The sequence below is a fragment of the Clarias gariepinus genome, chromosome 13 (genome assembly GCF_024256425.1).
Source record: "Clarias gariepinus isolate MV-2021 ecotype Netherlands chromosome 13, CGAR_prim_01v2, whole genome shotgun sequence".
Taxonomy (NCBI): domain Eukaryota; kingdom Metazoa; phylum Chordata; class Actinopteri; order Siluriformes; family Clariidae; genus Clarias; species Clarias gariepinus.
Window position 1 is genome coordinate 7,638,604 of NC_071112.1, and position 21,071 is coordinate 7,659,674.

Genomic DNA, 21,071 nt, shown 5'->3' on the forward strand with positions numbered 1-21,071 from the left:
CCTGTTGTAGTATTCACTGTGATGTGTTTCTTGATATGTTTTGCTTATCAACCCTGTCTATATGATGATTGGCATTAGACTATACACTGATCACACTATAACATTAAAACAACCTAGGTTTTAGGTTTCCTTTGTGCCACCAGGGTGATTCTGGACCCCTTTGGGCATGGCTCTGTGGTGGTGTGCTGTGGTGTCTGGCACCACGACAATGGTAGCAGATCCTCTGGGTGCTGTGGGTTGCCAGGTGGTCTGTGGGTAAGCTGGGTTTTGGTCCACATGGAGATGGGTGAGCCTTGGGTGCCCATGATCCTGACACCCGTTTACTGGTGTATAGTTGGCGATCAGTGTTATTCACATCATCAGTCATAATGTTATGGCTGATCAGTGATCAGTTTCTAGCTGAGCCAAAGTTTTCTTGGTTCTGTTTGGATGTCATGTTTCTGCTTTATAATGTTAAGCTCCACTATATTAAAGAACATTTTGCCCCTGCATCCTGGCTCAACTCCCTTCATTATATTATTTAAAATGCATGCCTGGTAAAACCTTAACCATTTAAGATTAAGTTTAGTTCCTTATCTAATACACATTTTAACAATCACCAGAATAAATTAAAGAACTCAGGTCAACATTTAAGTTCTGAAGTTGATATCACAATCACATTTAACCCCCTTGTTACATGGAGAACCAGATATACTGTAGCATAATTATAAGCTAGCATACTGTACCAAGTCCAACACTGCTGTGGTCCAACAAGTAGCTCAGGTGATCAAACATGGCTTTCTGGTTGTGCCGGCTGATTCGGCAGAAATAACACAGGAAACGGCAGCAGTGGGCCACCATCCTCGGAAACCGAATCTCCTTTTGGGAAAGATAATATTTTTGAATCAAATTGCATGACTTGAAATATGAAATATGCCTAGATGTTAGTTTATATTTATATACACACACTCCTGAAATATGCCTAAATGTTAGTTTATAATAAACTAACACCTTTACTGTTTCTTTCGGTAAATGTGGCTATACATGGAAAAGAACAGCTACCTTGGACTCTCGAGTGCCAAGAACATTAACCATGACCTCCATGACAGTCTCGTGCATACCCAGTGCTCGCATCAGGTTCGGGTGCTGGTAGAAGACTTTATTTTTCATGATATCCCTAAAGAGGAAAGAGTATTGCATTTTAAACACATAAGCAGATCCAAGGTGGTTAGAAAATCCTAATGTCATGGTTTACCCTGAATGCTGCTATTTCTGTTTCTGGCCTTTTAGGTTTGTTTTCTGACTGTGTTCACCTGTTCAGTGTTTGTTCTTGATTAACCTTTTCTTGGCTTTTTACATCCTTTGTGTTATTGTTTAAAATGTTTTACCATGAATTTGTGTTGTTGAATACAATCCTTTATTTCCATTGTAATGGTTGCTTTTATGATGATCCTCATTTATCTTTTCCTGTATAGTTTGATTACAACTTTTGCATGTTCCTGAGTTCCTCTACTCACTGCATGTTACACGAACCAAAACACACATGTCTCATACCTGTTAATATACATTTTACCATCTTAATACCTTTTGCCAGACTGATTTAAACTGCTACAAGTGGTAACTATGTTGTAGAAACTCACTAAGCAGAGAACAGCTCAGTCTTGGTCTTGACCTCACGTCTCTTACCCAAGTCCTCGGATCATGAGTTCCTCTTCTTCTATGCCCATTCTGACCATAAGTAATGAGCGGATCCGTCCCAGCGCCTCCTGAAGGCCAAGCATGTCTTCTACAGAGTTCTGAGTGATGCAGTAAGCTGTTTGCAAAGGAGTGGCCATTTTACCAGTCAGGCCAGTGTACTGGCAGTGCAGGAGTCCAAACGCAGCCTGTACCAGAACCGGGTCTTCCAGCGGACCTTCATGAGCCCAACGCATCACAGTGTCCGAGATCAGCCACTGAAGAGAAACTGGGGAGAGAAATAGGGAGAATGGAACTGTGAAAGTAAAAAAAAAAATCATGGAGCAAAACAGATTTTTCTCTTTTTAATTTGAATCATAGATTTTTTTTTTATTATTATTTCAGGCCATTATACTAGTTGATTTCCCACCAGGTTTAGCCACAACATCCTCTTCAACCAAACCAGACATCCTCCTTTTTAGACGAGACATTTTGTCCACCAGGTCTCTCAGTCGATTACGGATAAGCTGATTCTCATCATTTTCAGCACCTGAGATTTCATCAGTTTCAACTCCTGTTAAATACAAACATCAGGTTAGGTCAAAATGTTCCACTTGTATTTTTACATGCGAAATGTTTTGCTTGTATACATTCATCCATCCAACTATCCATTTTCTATACCACTTAATCTGTGTAGGGTTGATGAGGCCTGGAGCTTATCCTAGGGACTCTAGGAAAAATGCAGGGTATACCATGGATAGGGAGCCAACCCACATCACAGGGCACAAGCGCATACACAAACTCACATGCCTAATCCAACACTATAGGCAATTTATAAACATCAATCAACCTAATGTGCATGTCTTTGGACTGTGGGTCCATAGACATGCACGGGGGAAACATGCAAACTCCACACATACTGTACAGACTCAAGATTCAAGAGTCAGGATTCAAGCCCTTTACTCTAAAGGTCACAAAAGCCACCGTGGTATTTTGGTTGTATTTTTAATAAAGACATTTACCACAATGATTCCTGAGGTCCAGATGGAAATCCCAGAGCAACTCTTTAATTTTTTCAGGGCAGGGGCAATCCTGTTCCTTGTCCCGGAAATTTAACAACATGTTCATCTAAAAAAAAAACACAGTATTTAGAGTCTCTGTTAGAAAATGAAACCTATTGCTATAAAACTTTTAAATGAACTTGAATGAGAATACTAGAATATCATATCAACTGATTCCACTCTGATATAAACTCTGCACCGTTACTATTCACGATCTTTGACCTTGGACCTTTCCCTGGTTACCTGTTCTTGAGGTGGAGAGCGAAACTCTTTGGTCTTGCGGGCAGTAAGAGCAGCAGACATGTTGAGTGCCTCCATGACATCCATATAACGAGAGCGCTGGTCACCCTGGAGACGACCCACAAGGTCAGCAGAGAAGGTCACGATAGCTTCGACCCTGTGACGTAGCTGACAGTCACATAGATACTGTAGCAGGTGACACAACTACAATAGAGTGAAGACACAAAGTACAAATCAAACATTTTAAATCTAAAAAAATAAATGCCATGTAGGATACTTTTACTAATCCAGCAAACCTGTAGTTTAACCGCCTCCGGTAGCTTCATCTGTAACAAAGACTTTTGTTCAGCAAGGGTTCTTCCTTCTTTCTCCTCTCCTTCTGTATCATAATCATTCTCACCATCTCCTGAATCATTTTCTCTCATGTAAGCAGAGGGAAGGATGAGGCAAAGCACATGCCGCAGATCTGAGGGATGGTATACCTCCATGAGGAGGAGTGTATGGAGAAGTTGGAGAAGAGGAACAAGCAGGAGTTCTACGCTGCCTCCCACAGGGTCCCGTATGTTCTTCTCTACTGAATGCACTGCATCCTCCAACATGACTATCAGTACAGCTTTCAGCACATCCAGTGGGAATTCTGGACTATATTGGCAGGAACCGTCCACAGCCATATTGGTGCTATTGTCAAAACCGTACTTGCTAGCTCTAACGAAACAAGTTGAGCTGAAGTGCATTCTTGGTCGCACAGAGGTGCTGATGTTACAGCCTGGGAGGCTGTGTTGCTTCTTCTTGCTTTCAAAAAGTGTAACAGTTTGCATGGGTTCAGTCATGGGCACAATATATTCATGGGTGGTAGCCTGCCTGGCACTGCTATAGACACTAAGGTATGCAGTGGTTAATAGGTTATAGAAACCTGCTCGCAGTTTCCCTGGCATTCTAGAACAGCGCAATGCAAAAAGAAGCTGTGACTGGTCGATGTGGCTACACAAGGCATGGCTCACGGGGACGTTTCCGTGGGCACAGAGGGCAGAATAGAGACGAAGAGTGTGGACATGGAACTTGAGCAGGGTGTCCAGTTCAGAGAGTTCAAGAATGTCTATGCATCTAGGACAGAAACAAAATAGAAGTATAAAAAAACATACTCTTATCTAGATAATTGTACGTTATACTGATTAAATAATTAATTAATTTGCTAGATAGACCAACCTGATCTGGAAATAGTTCAAAATATTTAATTTTTTAAATAGTAGTTTTAAAAAAGAGTAAATAGTTGTAAAATTAAATTTCATAGTACAGTAAATGAAATTAAAAGAGGCCAAGCACTGGCCCTTAAGGAATGCCATAAAAATGTTGCGAACTTTTGTGGTGATCTACTGTATTTAAATATGCACACAGTGAGCGTTTCACACATTGCTGTTGCCCTCTGACCTGTCCTCCTCAGGGATGTGAAGGGTCATGACCTGTAGACTCTTGGTGCACTCTGCCCTCCAGCCATGCCCCTCATCGAGCCATGTCAGCTCTACCTGAGGGGCATGTTCAGGGAGTCGTGTCCATCTCATAGGTATCAGGGACTGCACATTAAGTCTGGGAGGACACTGAGGCACCATGTTTTTCCTCTCGCTCCGAAACAAACCAGCAGACAATGGCAACGCACCCTGCGGGGAGAGAACTGAACTAACAACAGGTAGTGTTTGAGGAAGGAACTCCAGAACTTCAGAGTAATTGACTTCCAAATTGCAACAGACAAAATGTAATAATTTTCCAAAGTGTGATTTTTTAATTTTTTTATTTTTTTATTTATTTATTTGGCAAAAAGCATAACCATGAGCATCTGCAAGCCCACGTACTGTAGATGAACAAGGTGTACAGCATGTTCTGAATCCTGATAGTCTTAAATGTCTTTTGGTAAAACTTTTAAAAATTGGTCAGAATTTAATTGAATCCAAAAGAACAAGACAAAATGCTTTTGCTCTATCACAATATTATTTATATATATATATATATATGTAGATAGCGGACCCAACTTAAAAATTCAACAGTTTTTACCTTAATTCGTCCAAGTTCAAACTGGAAGACATCAGAACTGGTGGGTTTGGCAAAAACTGCTGGGAATAGTTTAGTGCCTGGTTCAACCTAAAGAAAATGATTCAATTATTTTTTAGATTACGTAATTACTGTAAGTGATATAGCCTGAAAGCCTGGCAACGAGAAAAAGTCATAGCAAGAACTACTGGAATAGTTACCTGATAGAAGAGTCCCATCTCCTTTCCATTAGCAATAAAGGTAAGAAATCCGGTCGCAGTGTCAACCAGACAGCCAATCTCCAATCCTAGGCTACTGCGACTGTGTGAGAGGCCACTGCCCTCTGCAGCACACACCATGTAACAGCAACTGCATTTGACACTTTTGGAAATACAAATGGACACACATCAAAACAACCTGGTACCAGCACATGACCTACATTTATTTCTGTTACATTCACTTGGGAGGATGTGTTATTATAGACACAATGATGATGTCATTAACCTTTCGAGAACTTTGCCCCATTGGTCCCCAAGCGTGACAATCACACTACACACTCTCTCTGGGTCAAAGGTTGGGGTAAAAGAATAGAAGTTTGAGGTCACCCATCCAACCCAGACACAGGATGGATCCTGTCCACGTGGAATCTTTACAGAATAGTAGTACTGCGAAAAAAAGAAAAAACTAATTTTAAGAAAGACCAAGAGAATAAAAATATAAGCAAATGATAGTGTCAGAACCATAAATTTACATGATTTTAGTCTCTAACCTTAGTGCAGTTGGCAAGTTGGTTACTGCTGTTCCTCTCGCTCGCCAGCACCTCCTCCAGCAGCCGGGCTGAAGAGCCACTTGTGTGCAATTCTGGCTTCTTCTTCAAAAGAAACCTGAGAAGCACCAAACTCTGAGCCAAAAATCTAATCTGAGAGCATAATACCAAACCTAATCTAATACTGACTTAGGTAAATACTTGGAATGACATGGGGCCATTCAAGTCCTATCATCTTTCATATTTCTTGACAGAATAAGATAAAATAGTCAATTATTTTATTTAAATTTGAATTTAAATTGCATAAGTTTTACTACCAAAGAATGACCCCATGCAATCCCTTCCATAAATTACGGTGAACTGACCTTTGCTTAAGTCTGGAAGGCTTTTCTTGGGCATGATCCTTATGGTTGTTTAGTTCATCTCTACTTCCTGTGTGTCTGTGCGCTGACTTCATTAGCATTTCAAAGTCAGAGTCCACCTCCCCTTCTTCTGGTTCCTTAATGTGACATGTTAGACTGCTGACTGAAGGTACGGTTCCATCTACAGTTTTGGTGAATACTTGTGCAAACTCTATGGGCAAGCTCAAACGATAGAACGCAACATCAGTGCTGAGACTGTCAGGTAATCCAACTGACCGCTGGGTGATCTTCAAAGCAGGTAGGTGGCCAACTGTCCCATCAGTAAAACTAACCTAAGAGTACAATAAAACAAAGGTTACATAATTATCACAATATTTTTTTTTCTAGTAGTTATAAAGGGGCTATTACTAATGATTTTAGTTTTCCACACTATCAAATCCAACAGAAGAATGTTTATGGTTGATTCAGAGACCAGAAGGGTATGGGTCCCCAGGGTCATCTTCATTAATGTGCCATGGGACCCTCAGCTAATTTAATTCTACTGTGAGCTGCTAATTTTAGCCCGGTTGATTTTCCTATGTGCTTCTTCAGCTTTTTCAAATGTGTAAAATCCATAGGATTGAGTGCATGTCCACTCCTTCTGCTGCCATTGGCCAGGCTGATGGTTCGTCTATAGCTTTCAGTACCTAGTCATAGTGCTAGTGGTCTCTCGCCAAGGGAATTTAAGATGTCACTTGACCTCTCCTGGAGCATGTTAAACAATCTGGTGACACTACTTCCCCTAGGTTTGATTGGCTATGCCAGATGCTGTACACTATCTAAACAAATAATTGATGCACTGTAGAGGTTAGTTTACAGAGATGTTTAAATTGTATTTTGTATATAGTAGTATAGCTCATAGTCTCAGAAGAGGCCTAGTTAATCAATGACAATCTAGAGCCCAGGCCAGGGAGCAGACAAACAGGCTAAACCAACCGTCTGCTAGCTGCATAGAGTCGTCACTCAGGGTTCACTATATTGAGACTGTGTCTGTTCCCCGAGCTAAACACAAATTTAGAAAGACTCAGAATGTCTGTTATTGTTGTTAATTAACATAGATACCACAAACTCGGATCATACTGAATGCGCAGCCGGCACCTCTGATCTGAAGCTAGGACTGTTAAATATTAGATCTCTCGCATCTAAAGCAGTTATTGTTAATGAAACTATCACAGACCAGGGGTTTGATGTATTATGTGTAACAGAAACCAGGATTAAAGAGAACGAGTATGTAGCTCTAAATGAAGCTTGTCCTCCTGGTTACAGCTACATACACCAGCCTCGGCTAACCGGTAGAGGAGGAGGCGTCGCAGTTATTTACAATAATAATCTGTCTATCGTCGAAAAACCCAGACTCAAATTTAATGCATTTGAGGTTCTCTGTACAGTAGTAACATAAAAAGTGTAGCTACAAATTCGAAGTCAGCTCAGTCAATCCCACTAATTATCCCTTCCAGGGCCGTACTCTGAATTTCTTAGTGAATTTGCAGATTTCCTCTCAAACCATGTCGTTTCTGTAGGCAAAGTGTTAATTGCTAGAGATTTAAATATTCATTTTAAGAATGCAGAAGACCCTCTAAGAACAGCATTTATGTCCAAACTAGGCTCAGTAGGAGTACATTAGTGTGTAGTAGGACCCACTTATAAAGCAAATCACACTTTAGATTAAATATTATCCTTCGAATTAGGTATAAGAAATATAATTGTAAGTCTCAAGCTATCTCAGATCACCATCTTGTCTCACTTAAAGTCTGTCATAGTAATAATGTATGCACAGTGCCACGCTTCCACAGTAAACGTACATTCACATCAAATACCACACAAAGCTTTATTAATAATCTACCAGAGTTATCTACTTTGATTGGATCGCCACAATATTTAGAGTCAACATTTTGTTATACCTTAGATAATGTAGCGCCAGTTAAAAAAAAAATTATTAGAGATAAGAAACTCGCTCCTTGGTATAATGACAACACACGCACTTTAAAAACAGACAGCTCAAAAATTAGACAGCACTTGTTAAAGTAGTAAATGACCTCCTATTGGCCTCTGATCAGGGTTGCGTCACTATACACAGCTTTATACGCACTATATGTAGCTTTTGACACTATTGATTATAGTATTCTTCTTTACAGATTAGAAAATGTAGTAGGAATTAAGGGAACGTCCCTCTCCTGGCTCAGATCCTCATCTCTCGTATAAACTTAAATAATTCTTTTAACTGTGAAAGGCTGCTTTGCGACAATGTCAATTGTTAAAAGTGCTATACAAATAAAATTGAATAAAATTGAATTGTAGTTTTGCCTGTCCTGGATCTGTCCATAAACCTGTTCTTGTCGATAGCTAGCTCCTACCTCTTCCATACTACTTGCTTTTCCATGTCCATATACACGTATTTGTTGTAATACCTCATTCTGAATGGACTTGCCCCTTCTGCTTTAAAAATTACAGTTTTAAAAATGGAAGCTGAGAATGTTCCAAGTCTTATTCTTTCTCTGATCACTACGCCTACTAGGTTATTGTAGTGCAGCCACACCAGATTGGGTCATGGAGTCAGGGGAGACCTTGTAGATGATAACTTCTATTCTAGGGCATGTAAGGCAAACTTTAGCTTCTCATACAAGGTGATACTGCTAAGACTTGACCGATTTCTGAACACTCTATACACTCAGGTACTCCCAGGTGTTTGGTAAGAAACTCCATCAGCCACTTCACCGCCACAATAAAGAAGCAATCAATTGCTTAGCAAGATGATGCCCCTTTCAGACTACAAATGCTTTTGTATGTCTATCCTAATTACTGTACTAATGTCCTGAAACCGAAAACAAATTGACCTTGTACATAAATGTTTGCAAACTGCTTTCCATAACATCCTAAGGTTTAACCTCAATGCCACTTTATTTACCTGTAAGTGAGGATGGTCCTCTGGTATCTGGACGAATAAGGGCTCTCTCCAGCTCATCCAAAGAGGAGGGTCTTTGCTCATATTTAGGGCAAAAGGCTTGTAGCCTTCTTGAAGGCCACATACATTAAAGTATTTCAATGAGTTGACCTGTTGGCCTAAATTGATCCGTCCCACCTGATTTTCACCCAAAGCACATACAGGAACAAAACCTGGAGTAGAGAAGATCGTACAAATACATATGAACAAATCTAAATTCAAGATATGTCTACAACAGGCATATTGCTATGTAACTGTCATGTGTTTTTAACATATCGGTAGTAGTAAGATATACAATAAAAAGTGCATGAAATTGTAACAGACCTGGAATAATGTGTAATAACATGTTTATTACTCTAAATAAGCTGTAAAGCCATCTATTATTGTACAAAACTCACCACTGGTTGCACTGAACCCTTTGGAAGCAATTTCAGAGCCATTTGTGTTCAGCTGTAGCTCTCCATTCAATGTGACCATCATGGTTTTCCGAGTTAAATCCAACAAACAGCCAATCACATCCCCTTTCTGCCAAATCTGACCAAGTGGGACGGCACTACCATTCCACCACTGCCCCTACACACACAAGCCCAGCATACAGGCTCATTAAAATGCCGTTATATAAGCTTTTATAATTTGAGACGTGCAAAAATATATGATAAAATTATAAAATATATAAATTCCGATTGTCGCTGTATTGGCACAAGGAGTAGTCAAAGTCCTTTCTGTAATACCTTTGAGCCATCAAACACAAAAGCCTGCTCGTCTGACCACAACTCCACATCTGGCTGACATCCCACTCGAGCCCAGCCCACTCTCATCTCTCCAGCAGTCACCACCTCAAACTCAAAATACCACTTCCCATTATGCACTGCAAAAGTGTGCTCCACACGGAATATTCGAGGCCTCTCCTCGCTCGCAGGCTTCACATTAGGGCTCAGGTCTAGAAACAAAGAAATCATGTTAAACTATTAGTATCGCTTTGGAACTGTCCTCAAACTTCCTGTTAGTATCTACTGTATGCTAATTATTTAAGGATTAGCATGTCAGAATAAATTAAACTACTCAAGATGGTGTTCTTTTTCTTCATTATTTTTTGTTCGTAACTCACTCTGCTGTTGCTCTGATGGTTCAACAGTGTATCCGAAACCAAGCAGGGTTCCTAACACATTCCTCGCTGACTCTGTTGCACGATGTCTGCTACTCTCATCCAACAGAGAGAACGGCACCAGCTGAGGGCTCCTCTTACCCTTAATGTCCTGAAACACCGAATTATAGTATTGTATTTCTCAAACAAATCAAATAATTGTTTAGCTAGACAACATTTTACTGATTTTAATGAACAGCAAAGTCATATTAGGTCTAAACTACATCAATGGCTCCATATATCAGTGAGTGTGTTAACTCCACCTGCTGTGGCCCGTAGCTCCAGCCCTGCCTGATGTGCTCTCTGGCCCAGATGTTGTGCTCATTCTCAGCAAGAGCTTCCACCAAAGCTTCTTGAGCTATGCTTAGACAAACTCCAGACTGATCCAATGGAGCCGGCCTATAACCGTTCCACAGTTCATACCTGCACAGGTGAGTGTGGTTAGTGTGTGGATGTACAGTAGGAGTCTCGTGGCTCTGACTCTGATTAACACGTTCCACACTCTGCCCTAGAGGACACTGTACAGTGGAGGACCTTTATGTCTGTATCGTTACTCTGAAGTAAGCACATGCTGAATCACGAACCCACAGGGAAAAAAACTTCAGTGGCTTTCTTATTTGCATTCTTCACTTTCTTTCTTTCTTTCTTTCTTGATTTTTTTAAATATTTTTTTTCTTATTTATTTTCCTTAATCTTTTATCGCCCTTCCTTTTTTCTTTTATTTGTTTCTTATTTTCTTTTTCCTTATTTTTTTCTGTCTACTGTACTTCCTTTCTTTTTTCTTTTCATGACGATTACTTTCTTTTGTCTTTTTATTGCCTTTACTCTTTCCATTTTTCTTTTTTATTGCCTTACTTTCTTTCTTTTTTATTTTTACTTTCTTAAATTTAATAATATTTTTTATTACCCTTCTATTTATTTATCTTTTGTCCTTTTACTAATGTTGCTTTCTTTCTTTCTTTCTTTATTTCTTTCTTAATTTTTGTCTTTTTGTTGCCTTTACTTTTTCTTACTTTCTTTCTTTCTTTCTCTCTTTCTTTCACCTTTGTATTGCCTTTCTTTTTTAATTTGTTTGTTCTTTTTTAATCCTTTCTTTCTTACTTACTTTTTTTATCTTTTTATTGCCTTTGCTTGTTTTCTTCATTTACCATTTTGTTGCTGTTTCCTCTTTTGTATTTTTATTTAAGTGACTTTCTTTCTCTTTCTTTCTTGGCTTTCCTTCTTTTTTATTGCCTTTTTATTATTATTATTATCATTTTTTCTTAATTACTTTCTTAATTTTTTTTCTTTCCTTTTATCTTTTTATGGAATTTCCCATTTCTTTCTTTTCTCTTTAAATTGGCTTTACATTTACCTTTTTTTTTTTTTAAAGAGAAAAAACCTAACCATGCATTGTAGCTAACCAAATGTAATAAAGTGTAGCTTGTCAGCTTCCTGATTTGTTGTGTTTGTACACGTGTAATACACGTGTATTAACACAATCTGTGAACATGTCATCACACAACACATTGTGTCTGTGACCTGGCTAAAAGGTCAGAAAGCTTTTGTCTATTGTTTCAGCTATGACTTGTCTTTATCTCCAAATCATATCATATAGATATTGCTCAAGTCTAGCAAACTTCTTCATTTTCTATGTATTTCCATCCGCTGAGAAACTAGTATTTATAAATTAATGATCTGAATGTGACTTTGGTATGTCTGGAGGTCCGGATACTGATAAATTTCATTAATATGAATAAATGGACTATCAAAGGTTTAAGCCAAGAGTATGAAGCTTCATGCTTTAACATATTACAAAATAATAAATGATTATATTACAAAAAAAATACAGTTTTGAAAAAATGTCCTTCAAATTGTTATGATTTATTTGGAGAGTGTGTTGTTTGACACATACTTGTTTGAGAGCCTGACGTACTTCACATTCTGCTCCGTGTGGTCCTGAGAAAGTCCAAAGTGAGCTCCGAGAGCCAACAGAGACCTACAGAGATGTGGAAAGATGTGGAAAATAAATGCAAAAAATCTGGAAATGTTATAAAGTTTGGACCATAAGAATAACTATCGACTGGCCCCGAGCAAACAACGTCGATTCCTAAATATCAGTGGTAGGTTTTTTTTTTCTTCTGATATTCTCTCCTATCTGATTCCCGTGTGTGTGATATGTTAATCAACAGCTACCAACTACAGTATGGAATGCGAAAGTTTTTTTTTTATTATTATTATATCATCTATTGCCACGACAGCTTACAGATATGAGATTGTGTATGTTTGTTACAGTATAACTCTGAAATATACGACTCTGACCGTTTACAGACACAAAACTCGTTTTTACAACACCTGTTACACTGACGAATTGCAAAATTACGCCCACGAATGTAGTGTGTTACACCACTGTCATCTACTTGTCATTTTTTTAACTTTTCCATTTGAAACGGGACATTATTAAGCGAAAGTTTGTCTCCAATTGGTTGGCCAGTATCTCTACCAACCATTCAGAGGACTTTGTCTTAATTAGAAAAATATTTTATAATATGATAATAATGATAATGGACAAACAAACAAATATTGATTATGATTATGGACGTAGGCAGAGCAGGACCTCAGTGTGTGATCAGCGGCCTGGAGGCTCTTGTGTTTCTCCTGATCTGGAAGTTTGGAAAACTCCACCAGTCCTGGGTGAACCTGTTTACTGTCATCTCTCACCTGCAAAACACACACACAGTGCTTTTATGCTGCGTATCTATTTAATCAGTGTGATTACAAAGCCATTTCAGTCGCAGGTTAAATGTATTTTCCACAGACGATGACGAGTCGCTCACACCCCGCACTCAGTTACAACAGTACACTCTAATTAATCTTCCTTACACTGTCATTTAATTACAAGCAGGCATGTAATGTAATAAAGATATCGGGCTATTTCTTTACATATACAAGCAGATGAAGTTGAAATAATAATTAAGTATGTAATGTCTGATTAATTTTTATAAATAAGAGTTTCAATTTTATGAATTCGAATATATGAAAGAAATATTTTATTCTATATCTACAATATTATTATAATTTTTTTTATTGGTTATCTTTTATCCTGCTGCTTCTTTCTTTTATTTTTTCCCACTTTCTTTGTTTCTTCTCTTTTTGCGTCACTTGTTGTCTTCTTTCTTCTGTTGCTTTTTTCTCTTTGTTCTGTATTTATTTGTTTTTATGTTTGGTTTTGTCTTCTCTTTCTTTCTTTACATTGTTGTTTTTCTTTCTTTAAAAATATATGTGTTTTTGTGTCCCATCTTTCTTTTTTCTTTTTTGCTTGCTTCATGCTTTTTTTTTCTTTATCTTGGGTTTTGCCCAAGATAATCTAAGCTTTACTTTGTCGTTTTCCTTTTCTTTCTTTCTTTCCATTTTTTATTTGAGCAATTTCCCCCTGGGATTAATAAGGGTCTTTGAACCTTGAATTAAATTTTATCTTGGTTAGTTTTAATTTCCATTTTATGTTCTATCTTTCTTTTTCTTTATTTCTTTCTTCCTTTCTTTCTTCCCTGTCACCATGGTAACCATGTGAGACCCAGGCATGACGATTGAGTCGCGTTGTAACTCACAGGCCCATGTGTCCAGCCGCGCTCGGTTTTCTCCAGCAGCCAGAGCTCATGCAGATTCTCAGCCAGTCTCTCTCTGATCAGCTCGAGCTGGGGGGGCAGCATCACCTGATTCAGCAAACACACACACACACACACACAGCTGTTGGAAGCTCTCTATAAAGCTCAGCACAGAAGACCTGGAGGTGCATGTGGTAACAGTAAAGGTCAAAAATCAGATGGTTGTCTCACCTGGTTAGTGTCCACTGGTGTAGGAGTAAAGACCACCGGCTCACTGGATACAGCAGGGCCTAAAAGTTCACACCTACTGGTTCCGTGATCCCGTGCGACCTCATGACACAGCTCCAGTCTGCAGCGCCCCCTGGGGAGTAAAGCCTCAGCACACCCTGAGAATCCAGCAGGAGGCAGGAATTTAAACTCCCCCTGCTGGCCTCCGAGCAGAAAACGCACACTGGAGAAAAAAACATAAACCCCTTATCTGTTTAATAAAGATGCAGCATAATCATAACAATGAGAGGTAAATACACTTTTTTTAAAAACTTCATTAAATCCATGCAGGTTCTAGATAAAACAAACAAAAAAAAAAAAACAATTGTAACTTTTTAAATAAATAAATAAAATCCACACCTGACTTCATCTGATAGACATTTTTAACTGAACTACACTCTTTACTTTAGCAAATATATTCATTTTTAAACCTTTTACAAAAATGTAAAACTATTTTAATTATAATTATATAAAATCCACACATCTGACTGCAGCATGAAATAAAACCAAAAAATATATAGAATTTTTATGTTGAAATAAAACACACAAAAATTATAACAATTCAATTAATTTAAGTAGAAATAAATTAACTTAAACCCAAATCTGACTTCAGCTGGCAGATTTCCTTTTTTTAAATCTTGAAATAAATCCACTATTTGGTTACCATACATCCAGGTTCCTCAATATCATGTGCAATATCAATTAACAATACCATGCAAAATGTTAAATACCAAAATCATGTGTAATATAAATAAATAATATCATGTGCAATGTTACTTGTCATTGTTGCCATGTAAATTCTACATCAGAATCTGGTTTCTGCATTCTACTGGTTGTTGCATTCTACTTTTTTTTTTATCTTTTATTGTTTTTGTTTTATTTTAAGGTCACGGGCAGTTGTCTAAGAATTTCACTGCATATCGTACTGTGTATGACTGTGTTTATCTCATGTCTGGTTTGTGGATTGATTATTTTTTATTTTATTTTATTTTATTTATTCTTTCACCTCATTGCGTGTATATATATTTTTACTCTCTCTGGCACAAGAATTTACTTCGGTTATTAATAAAGTTTTATGGTATCTTATCTAATACAATTATATAAAATCTGACATAAGAGAGAGAGAGAGAGAGAGAGAGAGAGAGAGAAACTAGATTAAAATTCCCACCTGACTCCAGCAGAGAAACTGACCACAGGAAAGATGAGTGAGTTGGTGCTGAAGTTCTCCAGCATGCCCTGCACAGGCTGCCCGTTCACTCGGAAAGAAATACACTGAGCACTGAGGTCCAAGCAACAGCTGATGACATCATCCTCCCTCAGCAGGCGCTGATTAGCTGAGCTGACCCTGCGACCTACGCCACCTACGCTTGGATTAAAGCATTGCAGCTAATGAATGTGTCGAAAGCTCGAACTAGATGGAATCTAAATTAAATCTTTATTAAATGAAAACATTACATCTAATCAGAGAAGATTTTTCTATAATAATGCTAGGAATAAATTATATTTTATTAATACCAAAAAAAAGAAAAATATATATATTTGAATATGAAACTTTAATATATTTTATTAAAAAGTGCATTTTCTTTTTTAATTAAATGATAAGGAACCATTGCACATTCTTATACCAACTTAAACCAACTTCAAGCTTATTTAATCAGATTTATTTGATCAGATTTTTTCAATAAATTGTTAAACTAAAAATAAAAAATAAAGAAAAATTAGAGACAGAGGGTATATTGTTGTATTTTTGGCCTGTCTCACCTGTCCACAGGTGCAGGCCATCAAATCCGTATGAGCTAAGGTCGTCTCCAACTCCATTCGACCCCCAGCCGCAACCCCCTGTCAAAGGAGGGCGGTAACCTGCACTACAGGCCCAGCCCACCCTGAGGTGTGTTGGCTCAGGTGTCACAAAGGGTTCCGCCCTCTCCACCACCACCTCGTAATACCATTTCCTGTACTGGGCGGAGTCATCTCGCATGGAGAGGAAGATGTTTGGACGAACACTGCCACAAAACATACATAACTTTTTCTAAACTGAAATTACAAAATAAAAATTTAGTTTAGATGTAAAAATGACACATTTCCTGGGCAACAATAAGTAAGCAGCAAACTATTATTATTGTTGATTATAATAAAAAAAAGAATTGTGAAGGTACTGTGTTATACACTGAAAGTGCTTATGAACAATAAACTATAAAAAAAAAATCCAATGTGCAAAAACATTGTAATAAAAAACAAACAAAAAAATACTATGATAAATAAAGTTTTAACGTCTGAAAAGAAACTAGGAAATGTGCTAAATGTAGAAAAAAGTAAGTGTGAGGAAAAAACAGGAGTTTTACAAATAAAATCACAGTACTATGTAATATAAATATGTAATGTGTAATATAATGCAATATAAATATATAATATGTCATATAATAAAATTACATAAAAATAAGTGAACTAAACAAAAATATATATTTTCCACTAATGGTGTGTTGCGTACCTGGTGACGCTGTTGACCAGGCGACTCTGCAGCAGTAAATCTCTCTCAGGCAGCAGGGTGTCACAGATCAGGTGCTGATTAGAACGCACTGCTGTACCGTGACACACACACAGTGAACACAGCACTTCCAGGATCTACACACACACACACACACATATTGTAAAAACACATCTCAACTCATGGTTAGTGGAGGCCTTATATTTATCACAGACCACACAGCTACAGAGAGAGAGAGAGAGAGATTATGATGGAGCACCTTATGATTGCGTCCATGTTTGTCTAAGAGTGTGATGATGGAGCGAATGTGCCCCTCTTTAATAAAACTCAGTGCTTCTGGACTTTCTGTTAATACACAGTGCAGAACCTCGAGAATTCCTGAAACACACACAAGGGCCCTCATTCATTATAGCAAAAAGCGCACACACACGTTGGGTCTTGCGTATTTCTTAACAAGCGTAATTATAAAAGTGTTAAACTCAGTACATAACAACAAACACTACATGTTGTGTCTCTAGTAATTCTTCATTATTACTAAGAATCCTTTATATCGATAACATGCGCCCTCTAGTGGCTCTTACAGGTGATGCTACATTCTCACTAGCATAATTATGATAAAAAAATTATATTCAGTACATAACAAAATACACAAATGCACATTGTGTCTCTAGTATTTATTTATTATCACTTAGACTACAAAATCAATATACGAATGACGGTGGAACTCCAGTACAGTACACATCTATTATATTATATTATATAATAATATGCGCCCTCTAGTGGCTGTTACTTGTGATGCTGTTTTCTTGACAAGCATAATTAGCTAAACTAGTACACTCAGTTCATAACAACAAACACACCTATGTTGTGTCTTTAGTATTTTTAAATTATAACTAAAACTACAACATTAAAATACGAGGATCAGTCGGGAATGAAGCGGGTATTAACTTTTTCAATTTACATTCATTTTATAAATACCATGCGCCCTCTAGTGGTTGTTACTGGTAATGGGGAATTCTACATATACTAATCTATGAGTATTATTAGTCAAATAATAAATATATTAATTTAATTTGTTTAGAGCCAATATTACATCTTATACAAGCTTAAAATGTTTTATACAGTTTTAGATTGCTATGTAAAATACAGAGTGGGTATAAAGTAACTATCCATTTAAATTTGAAAGTCTTTTAAAGGAAGTTATTAGGGATATTGTTGAGAACCTCCTGAATCTGTGCCTCCAAGTCCTCCAGTGTGCACGGCTTTGTCCTGTACACCTCCTCCTTTGCTTATGCCCAAAGGAAAAAAAAATCACATGGAGTAAGATCTGGACTTTTTGACAGCCATTCATAAGGTCCGCGATGTCCCAGCTAATAAATGATACCAAGCTCTACAGCCATTACATATTGCCTATTTAATTTCACCCACCTTGTATATAATAAATATCTCATCATCTCAAATCATCTTCTTTACAGCTTTATCCTGTATTCAGGGTCGTGGGGGGCCTGGAGCCTATCCCAGGACACTTAGGGCACATGGCGTGGTACACCATGGATAGGGTGCCAATCCCCATGCAGGGCACACACACATACACACACTCACATACTCATTTATTCGCACACTATGGGCAGTCTTTGGACTGTGGGAGAAAACCGGAGTACCCGGAGGAAACCCGCCAAGCACTGGGAGAACATTCAAACTCCATGCACACAAAGACGGGAATTGAGCCTGGTCGAAAATCGAACTCGGACCCTGAAGGTGCAAGGCGACAGTGCTAACCACTACACCACCGTGCCGCCTTATATTGAATTTATTTAAAAATATATAAAATTAACTATTTTTGAGCGTTTAGTTATTATTATTATTATTATTATTATTGTTGTTGTTGTTGTTGTTATTTGTGTTAACCCAAAATATCTATGCTATGTTGTTGTTCTGTTTGATTATGATTCCTTATAATAATAATTAATTTTAATACAATACTTTTGACAATATTTTTGGTTTACTTAACAGATGATGATTGCTGATGATTTTTCATGATTGCTGCTGTTTTACTGAATCCTTTAAAAGCGAAGTGTTTATCCAAATGTTTTTATCCAAAAAATAATATTACTTGAATGTGATAATCAAAACTCACCAGTGGAGGCCTCGAGTCTCTCCAATCTGCTGATCAGCCAGTCCAGGGAGCTAGAAAACTGGGAGCAGTTATTCTGATTCCCCCGGATCAATGCCGCTATGGGGTCGGGATGGGGTGTCAGTAATCAGATATAATAATAATATAAAAATTAAAACAAAATAATTAGACATACTGTATAAATAATTCACCTTTTCCCAATAATAATAATAATAATAATAATAATACCCAAAAGTTCATAGAAGGAGCTTAAAATGGCTTCCCATGCCTCTCCTGCATCTTTCCCAGCAGCCTCAGCAAAATGAGCCGCACTGCTATACAGGTGCAGGTGATCAATACAGTCTAGGACCAAAGTAATTACACCCTGACAGAGAAACAGAGTTGAGCTACACACATTTTTATCTTGTAAATATAACTGATTCATTTATTCCTATATTGCGCATGTGTACTGTGAATCCAACACCATAATCCCTTGCAGGAGATGTCACCTCTTCCTGAAACAGGTTCTGTCTGTTCTTCAGCAATGTGCTGCCACTCTGTCTGGTCTCGTGTGTCCTGTGCTTGTCGGGTAGCCGGAAATAACCAATCAGATCGCTCAAAGTCAAACGCAGCGTTTCTATTGGAAGTTCCACGGTTGGCACGTTGGCTCTGTGATTGAGCTCATCTAATCTCCTGGATAAAATATAACCGCAAATGCAATATTTTCATGATTTGTAAAGCAGTGAAGAAATCATGTGACACCTAGCCAACAAATCAAGGCTATGATAAGTAGATATTCCAAAAAAAAAAAAATAATGTAACTAAACTAAAATTGAAAGCTGTAACATTATAAAAGAGAGTGGTCATCTTGTTTTCAGGCAATCATGTTTTTAATCTCGTTATAAAGTCTATAGTACGGTGGCCCTGAAGTGCAAAACAAATTAACAAAACTGAAAACAAAATAACAAAACCCAAAACAAAATAACAAATTCAAAACCAAACAAAACTGAAAACAAAATAACAAACCCAAAACAAAATAACAAACCCAAAACTAAATTAACAAAACTGAAAACAAAATAACAAAACCCAAATCAAAATAACAAATTCAAAACCAAATTAAAAAAACTTAAAACAAAATAACAAAACCCAAAACAAAATAACAAATTCAAAACCAAATTAACAAAACTAAAAACAAAATAACAAAACCCAAAACAAAATAACAAATTCAAAACAAAATTAACAAAACGAAAAACAAAATAATTAATATCTGACTGGCCAAGAAGTGCAATACAAATTAACAAAATGGAAAACAAATTAACAAATTCAAAACCAAATTAACAAAACTTAAAACAAAATAACAAAACCCAAAACAAAATAACAAATTCAAAACCAAATTAACAAAACTGAAAACAAAATAACAAAACCCAAAACAAAATAACAAATTCAAAACCAAATTAACAAAACTGAAAACAAAATAACAAAACCCAAAACAAAATAACAAATTCAAAACCAAATTAACAAAACTGAAAACAAAATAACAAAACCCAAAACAAAATAACAAATTCAAAACCAAATTAACAAAACTGAAAACAAAATAACAAAACCCAAAACAAAATAACAAATTCAAAACCAAATTAACAAAACTGAAAACAAAATAACAAAACCCAAAACAAAATAACAAATTCAAAACCAAGTTAACAAAACTGAAAACAAAATAACTAATATCTGACTGGCCGAGAAGTGCAATACAAATTAACAAAATGGAAAACAAATTCAAAACCAAATTAACAAATCCGAAAACAAAATAAAAAAAACAAAAACAAAACAACAAAACCCCCCCTCTAAAAAAAAATAGTTTTGTTATTTGGTTTTTAATTTGTTTTCTGTTTTGTTAATTTGTATTGCACTTCTCGGCCATTCAGATATTAGTTATTTTGTTTTCTGTTTTGTTAATTTGGTTTTGAATTTTTTATTTTGTTTTGGGTTTTGTTATTTTGTTTTCAATTTGTTAATTTGTGTAGTGCTGAGCCTTGGGTTTCTAATATTCCAATGCCCAGTATTTCCTGATAAATTGGCATTCATTGAAATGCGATCATTTAATCAATGTAATTCATAAATTTTATGTGTGTTTGTGTGTGTGTTTTAACAAAGTACGAATCAGCTTGACATATCATGATCACATGAAACTAAATCTCTCCTCAGAGTAAATAACTCTCTGAATGCTGCACAGAACACAGATATTGATCATTACTACCGTATAAAGCGTGAAAACAAAAGAGCTGAGCTTCGAATCAGACTGGCAGCTTTACACTCCTCCATCTGTGAGCGAGAGAGTGTGAGTCCATCGTCCATGTGTCCCTCTGAGTGGAGAATGGCCTACAGAAAAGGTCAAAA

The 21,071-nt window shown here is 37.1% G+C and overlaps 1 protein-coding gene across 1 annotated transcript in view; it reads right to left on the bottom strand.

The window, feature by feature from the left end:
* The window catches only part of ryr2b (ryanodine receptor 2b (cardiac)), a 95,106-nt gene that overhangs the window by 67,696 nt on the left and 6,339 nt on the right, over positions 1-21,071 (bottom strand). The window contains exons 12-41 of the mRNA XM_053509946.1: positions 20,932-21,053; positions 19,187-19,370; positions 18,927-19,062; positions 18,702-18,797; positions 16,824-16,942; positions 16,568-16,701; positions 15,841-16,082; positions 15,248-15,440; positions 14,044-14,263; positions 13,816-13,920; positions 12,825-12,928; positions 12,123-12,206; positions 10,492-10,651; positions 10,193-10,340; positions 9,816-10,024; positions 9,483-9,657; positions 9,049-9,257; positions 6,108-6,436; positions 5,746-5,860; positions 5,481-5,641; positions 5,198-5,357; positions 5,001-5,087; positions 4,383-4,609; positions 3,251-4,058; positions 2,958-3,158; positions 2,676-2,781; positions 2,084-2,227; positions 1,666-1,942; positions 1,042-1,156; positions 726-858 (exon numbers count right to left, since the gene is read on the bottom strand). Coding sequence (XP_053365921.1) covers positions 726-858; positions 1,042-1,156; positions 1,666-1,942; positions 2,084-2,227; positions 2,676-2,781; positions 2,958-3,158; positions 3,251-4,058; positions 4,383-4,609; positions 5,001-5,087; positions 5,198-5,357; positions 5,481-5,641; positions 5,746-5,860; positions 6,108-6,436; positions 9,049-9,257; positions 9,483-9,657; positions 9,816-10,024; positions 10,193-10,340; positions 10,492-10,651; positions 12,123-12,206; positions 12,825-12,928; positions 13,816-13,920; positions 14,044-14,263; positions 15,248-15,440; positions 15,841-16,082; positions 16,568-16,701; positions 16,824-16,942; positions 18,702-18,797; positions 18,927-19,062; positions 19,187-19,370; positions 20,932-21,053 — 5,503 coding nt within the window. The remainder of the gene's footprint in view (positions 1-725; positions 859-1,041; positions 1,157-1,665; positions 1,943-2,083; positions 2,228-2,675; positions 2,782-2,957; positions 3,159-3,250; positions 4,059-4,382; positions 4,610-5,000; positions 5,088-5,197; positions 5,358-5,480; positions 5,642-5,745; positions 5,861-6,107; positions 6,437-9,048; positions 9,258-9,482; positions 9,658-9,815; positions 10,025-10,192; positions 10,341-10,491; positions 10,652-12,122; positions 12,207-12,824; positions 12,929-13,815; positions 13,921-14,043; positions 14,264-15,247; positions 15,441-15,840; positions 16,083-16,567; positions 16,702-16,823; positions 16,943-18,701; positions 18,798-18,926; positions 19,063-19,186; positions 19,371-20,931; positions 21,054-21,071) is intronic.